Below are 12,082 nucleotides of genomic sequence, written 5' to 3'. Positions count from 1 at the left end.
GATTCATCAGTATCCATAGAATAAGCAGTACGCAATGGCATCAGTAAAATCCAGGATTTTCACGACTATGCGGCAAACCCTAGATTGTCCAATGTCATTTGCGGATGGAGAATTTGGAGGTAAACGTACACGACCAGAGCGAAAAAAAAAAACCGACTACCACCCATAAGTGTGTGAAAATAGTCTGTACAGAAGCTGTCTAAGCCATCGGTAACTGGGATGCATATAATACGTAGATGGAGAGGTATTCCAAGTCCAGCCGTCTACGTCTTCTATTCCTTGCAGGATCCAAGGGTGTCGCTGTTCCAAGGATGAATACTCCCGGAGGAACCAAAATTATAATTGAAGCCTACTTTTAATTCCAAAATGCTGATCCTCTTCCTTGGATCTTTCTGCAGCATTTGATCAAGGAGACCGATTACGCTTGCGGTGTGAGGGGGATGGTGTCTACCACCTGTGGGCACCACATCAGCACCCATTGTTTCGTCAACGTCCCAATCACTATCAAGAATGAGCTTATTCAGCGCGAATTGATTATGGGATGGGTGCCGCTTCCTGACAGGATGGAAAGGAAAGTGGCCAAAGAGGAAGCAATACAACGTCACAGCGAGACACCAGACATCGACACTTTTGGTTACAGGTGGTCGAGTTGTTGGAGTCGCCGAACACGATTCTATAGTGTCGGAAGGCGTGGTCGGAGAAGGGGTATCTTTGGGCAGCCAAATTACCTCTGGTGCATAGAAGAATCCCGTCCCACGCATTTTCAAGAGGTCTTGATCTTTGAAATATGCACAGTTCCTCAAGGGATCCAATTGCGCCCTCGTGTGAGGGCGAGAAACTTGGATAAAGTTGTTGCTGTAGTGCGAAATACCGTAGTCGATAATTTTTACGTATGATCGATCCTGCGACCAGACCAAATTCGCAGGCTTGATATCCCTGTGAATGATACCGTGGTAGTGGACTAGAAGAACGTTCAGCTTGAAGAGAATAAAATTAGGAACGCAGGGACAAGTTGCACTGACGATATTCCAACCCTAGGACGACGTCCCGAACAATTCGGCGGCTTTGTTCAATGGTCAACGTTGGCTTTCCCTGACATTCCCACTGGATCTGGCCACCACAAAGATACTCCATGGCTAATTGAAAGGAAATGGTCAAACACAAGCCAGGCATAGATAACTGGCCATTACCTATGAAAACAGAATCCTGCGAGGGGTCGTCGATGACCTCCAGCAACTGGACGTGACTTGCATGGCGGCATGATCTGAGAATGGATATCTCCTTCTGGACGTTCTGCTCAGAGCTGGGAGGGTCGTTCCTTCGAACTGCCACGTAGCTCTTCTTGAACATCTTGGATTTGTCCTGAATGCTAAGTCGCTTGACGGCTTTTACAACCTAGGTGCAGGATTACCCACTTATACCGATGGGACAGCTCCGTTTAAAGGACATACCACATCACGGCCTTCTACATTACTGTCCCGACAGAGCAGCACTATCGTTGAACTTCCATGTTTCGTGTGAAGCACCCTTCGTTGTACGTACTGATTGATTTTCTTGTCTGGGTTTGTCGTCACCAAGGAGGTGGCCGGTATTCGCTCAGGCTCGGAAACCATTAAAGGTCTGAGGATTGAACGCGACGACAATGTACACTGAGTATGTACATAAAATGGGAAGAAGGAGAAAGAAAAGAGAGATAGTTTTCCGTGCTCCAATGTAGCGACAGCAATGGACGGAAGCAGAAGGGACTACCGAAGTAGCACCATAACGTGTGGCGCCAGATCCACGTAATTCAAATTCATACTCATCTAATCTAATCGTCCCCGACATCAAATCTCTTGTCAGTTCATGCAGCGGGTCCACAAATGTCGCCGTGAGCTGACCATCAAGTGCAATACTTGCAAAGAAGGCCATTCATAGCACATCGAAGGCTAGCAAGATTTGTGATAGTTGTATAAGCGTGTTGTCTTGATGTCAGCCAGCGTATCGTATCTTGATAGCTCCCATACGATTCTGGATCCCCAGAGCTGACAGAGGGGTAAGTTGGGGGAAACCAGTTGATGCGGGAAGGTGACGAAGTACCTTTCAATTCCTCTGCTTCCTCACGCTGTTCATAATCGAGGACTAGGCGCTTTAAATGCTGTTGCTCTACCTTATCCTGTAGCTGAGCGGACCGGGTATGGACGGCTAGAGCGGACTCAGATGGGACCGCTAATTGCCGAGTCTAGAAAATGATCAACAACATGGTAAGGTACCGGTACCGGTGATCATAGCCTACCAGTTGCCTGTTCCCGCGCTTCGTGAGGACTGTGAATTTCATCATGTCTGGATCATCGATGTCAAGCGCTTCATCAGGGTCTTCACGCCGCTTTCGAACCGCTGGTAATACGGAGGAGTCCCATAGCGCGAGTGCTGTCTTCTTGTCAACCTTCCGAGATTCTGACGATGAATCCATAACCATCTTGGCGAGCTCTCTCGCGAACTCTGCATCAGCTTCTTCAGAGGGACCGAGGTTCTCCTGCAGACTAGCGCTCCCAGAGAGCACAACTTCCTGCTCCGGAGAAGGCGGTCGTTCGCCGTCCTGCACGTGACGGGTGAGTTCCTTGGCGAAGTGCGTACACTCGAGTGCTCACCAATGGGTCTTGAGCCCCAACATCACCCTCATCGTCCTCTTCTCTTTCATCTTCGTCGACACGTTCATCTTCGTCGCTACTGTCGTCACCACCTTCGTCTGCTTCGATCTCGTCATCTACTACAGAAAAACGAACCGCTCGCATCAGCTGTATGGTGACCGTCGAAGAATAACTTACGGTCAGTTGCCTGGAACGAGCCCAGCATGTTGTCAACAGCAACGGCGGCCTCTTCGATAGTTTTAGCCAGTTCGAATTTAGGTCTTATGGCCTTCGCAGGAAGTCAGGATAGATGCCGTACACTGCTCAGCAGCGAACTCACGTCAAGAGAATCTGACAGCATGAAATCAACATCCATAGGAAGCTTCTGCTTGCAATGAATATAAAACTAAAAGACGCGGATATGAGAGATAAAGAGATGAATTGGCTTTGACCCACTTGGAACATTGTTAAAAAGTTGTCGAGCTTCTTTCTCTGTGTGCCACGATCGAAGCACATTCCACATGTATCCAGAAGGACGCAGACAAGGCGTACTCGGAAAAAGTCATCAGGCATGTCCAGTGGACAGAATTGGTTCGGTAGAGCTCTCCCATCAGCTGTACGACCATATCAGTAGGGACAACCGCGGTGAACGTAAACATAGAACGTACGGTGTCCAAAGGTAATCAATAACCATAAAATATCAAACATTATGCTGGAGCTCAGTAGCCGGTAGATGTACAACTCTCCCAAATATTTGATAGTTGCAATCCGTCTTTGATTGGTGCTGTACATATTTTGTTCGAGTCCTCTCCTGATGTCCTCCAGGATTTGGTCAACAACAGAGATGGGAAAGTCGGGATGATATCTTTGCAAGTCATACGTTAACATAGCCAATAGGCTAATGTTTCCGTACTTGATCTTCCATGGTTTTGTGAAAACCTTGAACAGAATACGTCGTACGTCCTCGTCTTCCCAGTCCAGTTTTCGAATCAATTTAAGGACTTTGTCAATCGTTCTCTTGGCAAGAACATCATAGATTAAGTGTCGAATAAACAGCTCCATTGGTGGCCGGACCTTTTCCTGGCGAGGCGCGCGCTCAGGAGGGTTACACTGACGATCAAAGATCAAGCTTCCAATCGAGGGCACATGAGTATCTTTCGTACCTGATAGTAAGCATTCTCCAGAAGAAGTAATTGACGCTGGTCGAAGTGCTGCAAACTTTGTTTTCGTCTCATCAGTTCTAGCTGTCCATACGAAACTTAGAATTGGTAACGGAAGATTCATCCTTCCACAAACCATAGTACCAAATCGTTCTCGTGTTTCTTCCCCTTGTAGCAGGTATCGACCACACCCTTCAAGGAGTAGAGCAATGTTGTCTACATTCGTCCCCGAGAAGTCATCCAAGCAGACTTTGAACATATGTAAAACGAGGTGTGTCGGAACTACACCGAACTTGGTTAGGTTGGATATAAATACAATGTTCTGGATCGAGCTGGTGAAACCATATGAATTAGCTGAATTTAAGATATCGCACCTTGAGTCTGACTTCGGAAAATTCTTTCACCACATTTTTCTTCCTTTGGAGGTATCTGAACTCCTCATCCAGCTGCACAGGATGGCTTCAGCGATTGGATCATGAGAACTCCTGTGAGACTTACGATGGAAATCAGATCCGATCCAATGTCTGGCATATAATAATCGAGGGTCGCGACAAGGCGCGAGTAATGCGGTAGAAGGTCAATGCGACTTTTGGACACTTGGCTCAAGAACTAGGACATAGCAGCGTAAACACAGAACGGAAGAAAATGCACTAAACATCACCTTTACAAGTCTCTTACGAGCAGCTTTAGAATTCAAAAAAGCAAAGTCAATGGCAGCTTGGTCGATTAGCTCGCGATTAGTGGCATCCGGAAGCCGAATCAGAAGAGCTGTTAGAAGTTGTGAAGGACCTTGTGGTGCTTGCGAAGATAGAGGCGGCGTAGTGGCCCTCGGGGTCCCTGGTACTGGTGTCGGGGCCCTTAAAATATGCTGAGTGTTTGGTCAGTGAAGAGAATGCATGTCCGTACTCATCCTCGTCCTCGTCTTGTGAAACAGAAGGTAGTCCGCCTTCTGCGAGTTTTTTGAGCTCTTCCTCTAACTTCTTGATGTATTCCCTATCCTGTTCGTGCCTTTCATTCTGTTTCTCCTTGCTTTCCTCACTCTCCTGATCTTTGCTTTCGCCTTCTCCCACGCCAAGGATGCTCTTTGGAACGAAGTCTTTGAGATCCTGAACATCTTCGAAGAACCGTCTCTCCTCTTCGTCTTCCCATTTTCCTCCAGCAGTGACATCGCCCTCGTCGTTCGAAAATGAACTTGTGCTGTTCGTCCCAATCAAAATGGAGTCCGATTTCTGTGATGCAGTAGGCAATGATGGCATGGGTAGATACAGAAGCTCAGACAATCTAAAGGCCGGTCATTGAGAAGGATGTATGTACAACAGGATCACCTACGATTGGCAGCTGGCCAACAGCTTTTCATAGCCTTTTGTCATCCTTTCATACGCCTGCTGGCGGTCCTCAAATATTTCTCCCGAACGGATGTATGCTTCATGATTTCGACGATCTTGCTCTTGCAGTCGCTGTCCAGTAAATATGAATAAGTGCATAATCGCCAAGGAATCTCAAGCACTGACTTTGTGCTCGATGACTAGTTTTTTTGAAACGCTTTCAAAGTAACCCTCACACATGCGTTTGAAACGATCACGAATGTCCTGCTCAATAAGAGACCCATTATCGTCAACCAGGGAGGGAAAAGCGATTGAATCTAATGCTTGTGTAGCAGACAACATTCCGGGTTCCGAATTCGCAGAGACCTGCTTAATTATGGCAGGAGTGATACCAAGAAATGGAAGAGAGTAACTTTTGAGAAACGTAATTAATAACGGAAGTGAAGAGAGGCTCGGGTCATTGGAGAGCTGGAACCAGGTTTGATCAGTCTGTCTAGGATATACCATGAAATACTTGCCAGTTCTTTCAAGACTTTCATAATCCATTCACCGCCGCTTCGACTGGGTGCATCTTTGATGACACCAACTAAGGCCAGTTCGGAGCATACTCTTAGTGCAGGTCTTTGTCGTGTCACCCGAGACGAGTCTTCCTTTTCTCTTTGTTCTGGAGGAAGGTTGGAAAAACTCGTCCGAGATGGACTACTGAGAGCAGATGTTAAGAATGGGACGAGTGCTGCCCCAAACGAAGAGGGAAATCGACGGTAAATTGCAGATATAACCTAATGATATGAGGAAATGATAATTCAGTAGAAGCATTCATATAGCTGACCTCAACAGCGCTCCACACGTCCTTTTCTGTCTTGCACCTAGAAGTACCTTCTACAATAGCGCCAGCGATTTCATCAACATACTTTTCAAGTGACAGGGAGTCAATGTCCTTGAGGATTTGGTCACGATTGTCGGAGGCCACAGACTGTCGTATGCGCTTAATGAGAGCGGTATGGCGCCTCAATGAAGAGTCGAGCTTGGATGATTCTGTTGGAATAGAATGAGCATTCCTTGAAGCACAACAGTTAATGACGCACCTTTAGGAACAGGATTTGTGTTGAGCTCCTTAAGAGCAGCGCGTTTCGCATAGCGGGATTTCTCGTCATCTTGTTTTGAAAACGACTGGACGCCATTGCCGGATTCCATGAATTGCGGGTGTGGGGAAGAGTGAGCGCTCCGGACCTGATGATAGTATTCAGCAAGTTCGTTACCTAAGCACCTTCCTTCATATGAGCGACGACGACCAATTCTTCGATGACAACTTTTTCTGCGCCGACGAGACCCTTGCTGCGCTCGATAGCGTTGTAGCAAAATATGCTGCTGGTGAACATGCGCTACCGCTAACGACCGATAATCTCGAGGACTCTGAACCACCGACCAAAAGACAGAGATTGGACGATGTTCAGCAAACACACGTTCCTGTAGCTCGGGTAGCCGCAGACGATCTCCCAGAAATATCAGTGTCCGGTGTTGGCATGTATGGTCTTCCACCCGGCTTTTTTCGCGACTCTGACGCGAGTTGGAATGCTGTTCGCTGTTCCATAGGCACCGTGTCTATGGATAATGAGCAGACAATGACTGGCCCTAATGGGGGCAAGCATACCGATACAGACATTACAATGACAGATGTAACGAATCGGAACGTTCACCTACCTCAGAGCAATGCAAGCCGCCCACCGTCTCGTGGACATCAATCTGGACGTGTTCTGATGGGAAGAAATGGACATCCTCCTCAGTCGCATCAAGCACAGACGTTTCGTTCTAATGCTACATCTTCTATTCTTGTCCCACCTCAAATCTCAAACGCAGATGCTGTAGAAGCCAGAGTGCAAGACTTATTGACGAAATTGAAAGAGGTTGGCTGCATAGCACTTCTCTTGCCTTCTGTTTATTCAGTACATTACCCATAGTCAGAAGATGAAAGAAGGAAGGTCCAACTCGCACTTGAGGAAGCTAAGAAAGCCCGATTTTCAAGGGAAGGAGAGGTGACAATTCTTCGTCAAACCATCGAAAAGGTATTTTCAACCGGTTCCAATTCTAATTTTGCACTCATTGTTGGTGTTCAAGACTGCCAAAGATTACGCCGCTCAATTATCAAGACTCAAAGCCGAGAAGGAAGAAACGGATGCCAGACAGGTGCAAATGCACAGAGATCGAAAAAACGAAATGGAGAGGCTGAAGACTGAATTCATGTTCAAGGTATTCATTTCCCACAGTTTCTTCCAATCCATTCTATACGCATAGTTCTTCAGCAACAGGAAGCGGAAGCCTCACGAAGGCCACCGTCAGGGCAATCTAAGAGGGCAGGGAAGGATGTCTATGCCCAAGCTTTACCGATTCCCTCTCAAATGCAAGGGTGGAACCTCAACCGTAGTTCCCAGGCCAGGCCCAGTACTCCACGTCGTGTGAACAGCCCCAAGACCTCTCGGAATCTTCAGAAGACTCCAGAAAAGTCTCAGCGACTGCTTGACTTCCAAAATGCCTTCACGCATAGCCCCACATTACAACCACGGAAAAATACAACAAGGAACACACATTCTTCAAATCAAATATTAACGCAGATTCAGACCATCAGGTCTCCGATTTCCAGCCCCTCCCGAAGGAACGGGCCGGATGCTGATTCCGATGTCAATATGGACGACGACTTCAAAATTGACGTAGAAGCAATTCCAAGCAATGACGATGTGTTCAATGATGATGGCAATACGATAACTATAGCAGACCAAACTGTGGAGGTCTCTGACCTGGAACCATTTGACTGGAAAGCAGAAGTGGGTCCTTCTAGCCACCGAAGATCATAGGACTGATTTTCGCCTTTGTTCCAGCTGTTCCGAATATTGCTGACCCATACGACGTCATTATCTCATCAACCGACACTACTTTCGCTGACAGAAGCACCTGTTGTAACAGCCACTCACTCCAATAGTCAATATAGCGAAGTCATATCAGGCATCCTTGCCATTGTAGCCGCGTCGAGATTTCACGATTATCCCACGGCAGCTATAGCTATGTCGCCGTGTCTGGTTTCCATGGCGTCTGTTTTGGTTACGCTAGATCTAGTGAGCTGCTCTCCCATGCCTTTATTGTATACATATCTAAGGACCTCTGCTAGACTTCTAATTTAGTTGAAATGCTAGACCTACTAGTATCACTCATCCATTCATTACCGTTCTTTTCCTCCATACTACTATCACAGACCGATACCAATGGCAGTCCTCGCATTATGGTATTACTCTCCAGTGTCATCTGTAACCATTTGCAGCCCTCGAAGGATGGGGCCTACCCAAACCTACTTGCGAAGAAAACGTTAGCCTTACTAGAAGTGTTATGTTGGAATGTCACTACTACAGATATTGACAAGTGAGAAATGTCTATCCCAGCCTATAAATATGATCCTAATCTCACACAGACTAGGATATATATGCCAGAACCGAGAAGTTCTCGCTGTGCTCCTTCATAATCTCCAACCAAACTGGGTTTTATCCCAAGTGACTCGCCTCCTCGTTCGTCTCATGACATGTACGTGTGTTGTCCTCTGAAATCTTTTCTCTGTGAAGACACTTTTCTAGATCCGCAACTTTGTTACTACATACTCGCCTTTCCGATGTCCGGTTCAGAACAACCTGTCGCGTCCGAGACCACCAAATATCCTGTGCTCGATCGATTATGCTCTTTCCTCATTGATATCAATCGTCAAGATGATGAGGTGTGTGCTACTCCGGTGTTTCCAGGATGCAATGAACATTCCGAAACATAAGTGCTTGTCCCTGAAAACACATATCCTCATCTTCTTTGCTTTGGTGTCAGTTGCTGATGCCAAGGCATTTGCTGTGTTGACTGACTCGATCGTCTTGGTGCCCTCATTAGTTGTATGCCTTCATATGCTGACGACGCCATTATGGGAGGAAGACCAAAAGTACATTTTGTCTGCGGACCTCACATTGATGTATGTATGCACTTTTCTATTTCACATTTTCCACACTTAACAGAACAACAGGACTGTTCGAATGATAAATTACGTCTTGTATCTTCTTCATAACATCATTAGCAGCGATCCGACAGCCATGAGCTTGCGGCAGAAACTTCTTCGTGCTCCACCCCGACATTTCAATGGCATTATGCATATGTTCACCCTCACATTTGGGCGGTTAAGTTATTCACCTCTGCCGGACTGGACGCCAGTGCCTGCCCAACTTGAGTTAAACATCATGTCAGGTGTGTCATATGGTCCTACGATTGAGTACGACATTGACAGGATGCTTTAGAAATGGCTAGGGACATGGTAGAACTTGTCCTAGATCAACCAGAAGATGAAGCTCTTTGGGTGGCGCTCCAAGAAACAGACCAAGATGGGGACAGTGTAACAAATGAAGATGATATAGAAGAAGAACTCATGGGATGTTGACTACGGAGTATGATGATTGTGATTTGTATGTACTATCTGTAGTCTATGTAGCATTTTTTTAATTTCATCTGTCACGGAAGCATATAAATGGACACAAACCTGTCGACAGAAGGTCTTCACCCATTGCAGCTTTCTTTGTGACTTTAGAGTTTGGTGGAATCCAGAATGGCTTGTTTCTTTATGGCTATATCAATGCCTTAGGATGATGTCTTGATGCTGGAACTTTATCTAAAAGCAGTGGTATTAATAGGTGCAGAAGAAAACAGAGATGAATTACAATGGCTGAAGTATGGAATACAAGACTGGTACACTCCGGTCATACACTGGTTATATCAATACCTAGTATTCACACATGTCTGTTCTTACTATATAAGGTAGGGGGTATTGAGTTGCTTTGTGGGTACAATTTACTGCATGTTCATCTTGACTGGTTCAAAGGCTACAGCAGGGCCACATAACCTAGAGTAAGTTGAACAACATAGTTAGAACTGTAATATATGTAAGTAAGGTGTATGTTGGTATAATAGTTAAGAAAGCATACCTCAGTCGGTACAGTACTAAAATGACTGAGGTGGCGGGCATAACTAAGGAGGTATATATACTGGCAGGTTGAAGTACAGGAGTAAGGAATGGTACCTAGAGTCGGTAAGTAGAAAATAAGTAAAACGTCGGGTATAGAGTCGGGTATCACGTGTCTCCTTCAACAATAGTCGTTCTACGTCCTCTGTTCCCGACTGAGATTACTTACGAATATCCTTTGCCATTACTGTTACATAGCATATCTCAACTCGTTCAATTCTAATTCTAATCGGCTATTATAATTGCCGGTGATACATGGAAAGGCCAAGAAGTTCCCACGTTTATCTTACATTCTTCACTGACCAATCGGCCTCCATCAGTGTTTTCTAGGCGAGCTTCCCGGATATCGTGCATCTTATCGGAAAACTTCCGAAAGGCAGTGGAAGTTCCTTGATCCGGGTCTGCAGCGGTTGGGAATGCTGGTGCAGTACTTACCGGCCACTGCAGCACCTCAGTGACTACGATGCATACCAACTATTGGAAGTGAACCTTCTAGTCAGTGCCCTGACGGGAGGTGGAGTAGTACTTGCATTGGGTCTTGGCTACAGTCGTTTGATGATCTAAGTATGGGCAACACTCTAACACGTAAGAAGGGGACTTCGTCCAGGAGCCAACCATTTACTTAACAAAAACGTTGTTTCCTCTTCGTTTCTACATCCCCGGTCATCCTGCCACAAGGGCGCGGCGTATGTTTGTAACGTGTTCATCTATTGATCCCTCGATGCATTTCATGCACGCCTAATCCATGCTGCGCTTGTTTCGACTGCTCGCCTCGATGACGCCTCCAGGCAGACTCGCACGAAGATATTAAAGTGATACTCTTGTCTTCTCGTCACCGTGTCCTCCTTACGCTTCAAGTTGTTCCTTTCTCTCATTCCCGCCAGTTTATCTGCTCTTTCAAGGCCTCTACTCCTCGAGACTGAGCATCATGAGCACGCCGACAAAGTCTGTATTCCGTTCCCGCATGGGCAAGGCCGTGCGGCGCACGTCCTCCATTCTATCACTATCACGTCCGGGCACGCCTTCTGGGTCAGACACCAGTTCCGTCAAAAATGTCGAAGCACGCTCTGCGGTTGTGTCTACACCAGAGATTGCAGTGCACGAGGCCCCCAGCCCTATAGCAGAGTCCCCAGCGAGAGAAGCTGCCGCTGTAGCAACCGATACTCCCCAGCAACCGGCGCCTCCTCAAACTGTCGTTACCGATACACCTGTGCTCACTGCAGAACCCGAGGACATGCATGACCACCAAAGCGTGGAGGGGCATAAGTCCGTGGAGGAAACACGGACTTTGGCTTCCGAAGGCAAGGGCAATGAGACGCTTCAGCAGAGTGGAACTTTTGCTCATGAGGTGCCAGCGGCCACACCTCAAGTCGAAGAACAGCCTTATGAAATGCAGCAGAAGGAGTCGAATGTTGACCGTGCTCCGCTGGTGGGAGAATCCATTCCCACCGATCTAGAGGCCGAACCTGCTACAGAACCTCCACCCTCGCCAGTTCATGACATGGGAAGTTTCTCATTGAATTTCGAAATTCCTGCGCAACCAGAGCCAGTTCATCCTGCCCCCGTGCCAGAAGAATCCATTTTCTCTGAGCCAACACCCCGGCCTCGAGACGTTGAGACCGAAAACGTTCCTCTTTCCGACGTTCACGATGAACTGATAAAGCCGGTCGCAGAAATGCCTCCTCTCGTGCCAGCAACTACTATGATGCCTTCATATGACGCCGACTCGTCTCAAGAGGCTTGGAGAAACACCCATCATTCGTCCGTGGCCCAGTCATTGGCGGAAACAACGTTGAGTGAACGCATCGCCAATCACGAATCTGAAAACGAGGGAATGTCTGTGCAGTCAGTAAATCGCTCTGCCCCTCTTTTATCGTTAACTTACATATTCTAGAATGCCGGTGCCAATGGAGGACCCGTTTGCTGATCCTGTCCCTGAGATAAATGTTCCGCATG

General features: G+C 46.9%; 4 protein-coding genes across 4 annotated transcripts; 2 read left to right on the top strand and 2 right to left on the bottom strand.

The window, feature by feature from the left end:
• Positions 1–156: 156 nt before the first annotated feature.
• BT62DRAFT_911570 (kinase-like protein) lies at positions 157–1,613 on the bottom strand (the record flags this gene model as incomplete). The annotated part of the gene is made up of 5 exons (XM_043183838.1): positions 157–300; positions 354–961; positions 1,023–1,136; positions 1,191–1,395; positions 1,452–1,613. 5 exons carry the CDS (start codon positions 1,611–1,613, stop codon positions 157–159), a joined length of 1,233 nt encoding a protein of 410 aa, XP_043033518.1.
• Positions 1,614–1,971: 358 nt separating this feature from the next.
• BT62DRAFT_983264 (ARM repeat-containing protein) lies at positions 1,972–6,288 on the bottom strand (the record flags this gene model as incomplete). The annotated part of the gene is made up of 19 exons (XM_043189763.1): positions 1,972–2,024; positions 2,080–2,221; positions 2,276–2,548; positions 2,631–2,749; positions 2,808–2,898; positions 2,950–3,015; positions 3,066–3,223; positions 3,278–3,719; positions 3,773–3,853; positions 3,906–4,091; positions 4,144–4,215; positions 4,268–4,378; positions 4,431–4,596; positions 4,748–5,050; positions 5,099–5,226; positions 5,281–5,562; positions 5,613–5,873; positions 5,924–6,129; positions 6,180–6,288. The coding sequence occupies 19 exons, from the start codon at positions 6,286–6,288 to the stop codon at positions 1,972–1,974; spliced, it is 3,249 nt and encodes a 1,082-aa protein (XP_043033517.1).
• An 85-nt stretch (positions 6,289–6,373) lies between these two features.
• On the top strand, positions 6,374–9,627 carry BT62DRAFT_938443 (uncharacterized protein). Its single transcript, XM_043187547.1, has 12 exons — positions 6,374–6,619; positions 6,688–6,998; positions 7,053–7,157; positions 7,210–7,341; positions 7,395–7,913; positions 7,968–8,201; positions 8,255–8,502; positions 8,552–8,661; positions 8,712–8,848; positions 8,901–9,088; positions 9,140–9,357; positions 9,408–9,627. The coding sequence occupies exons 2-12, from the start codon at positions 6,717–6,719 to the stop codon at positions 9,545–9,547; spliced, it is 2,313 nt and encodes a 770-aa protein (XP_043033516.1). The 5' UTR covers positions 6,374–6,619; positions 6,688–6,716; the 3' UTR covers positions 9,548–9,627.
• A 334-nt stretch (positions 9,628–9,961) lies between these two features.
• BT62DRAFT_924311 (uncharacterized protein) lies at positions 9,962–10,690 on the top strand (the record flags this gene model as incomplete). The annotated part of the gene is made up of 3 exons (XM_043184595.1): positions 9,962–10,011; positions 10,156–10,192; positions 10,457–10,690. The coding sequence occupies 3 exons, from the start codon at positions 9,962–9,964 to the stop codon at positions 10,688–10,690; spliced, it is 321 nt and encodes a 106-aa protein (XP_043033515.1).
• Between the last annotated feature and the right edge of the window lie 1,392 nt (positions 10,691–12,082).

The sequence above is a fragment of the Guyanagaster necrorhizus genome, assembly GCF_019112545.1.
Source record: "Guyanagaster necrorhizus MCA 3950 unplaced genomic scaffold BT62scaffold_56, whole genome shotgun sequence".
NCBI classification, from domain to species: Eukaryota; Fungi; Basidiomycota; class Agaricomycetes; order Agaricales; family Physalacriaceae; genus Guyanagaster; species Guyanagaster necrorhizus.
This window is presented reverse-complemented; position numbering and strand designations above follow the sequence as displayed.

Bases quoted from the DNA above. Each gene is read 5' to 3' on its own strand.
- BT62DRAFT_938443 (XM_043187547.1), top strand. From the start codon at position 6,717: ATGACTGGCCCTAATGGGGGCAAGCATACCGATACAGACATTACAATG. The intron at 7,158-7,209 runs GTATTTTCAACC...TTGGTGTTCAAG, and splicing joins TTCGTCAAACCATCGAAAAG to ACTGCCAAAGATTACGCCGC. The intron at 7,914-7,967 runs GTGGGTCCTTCT...CCTTTGTTCCAG, and splicing joins CATTTGACTGGAAAGCAGAA to CTGTTCCGAATATTGCTGAC.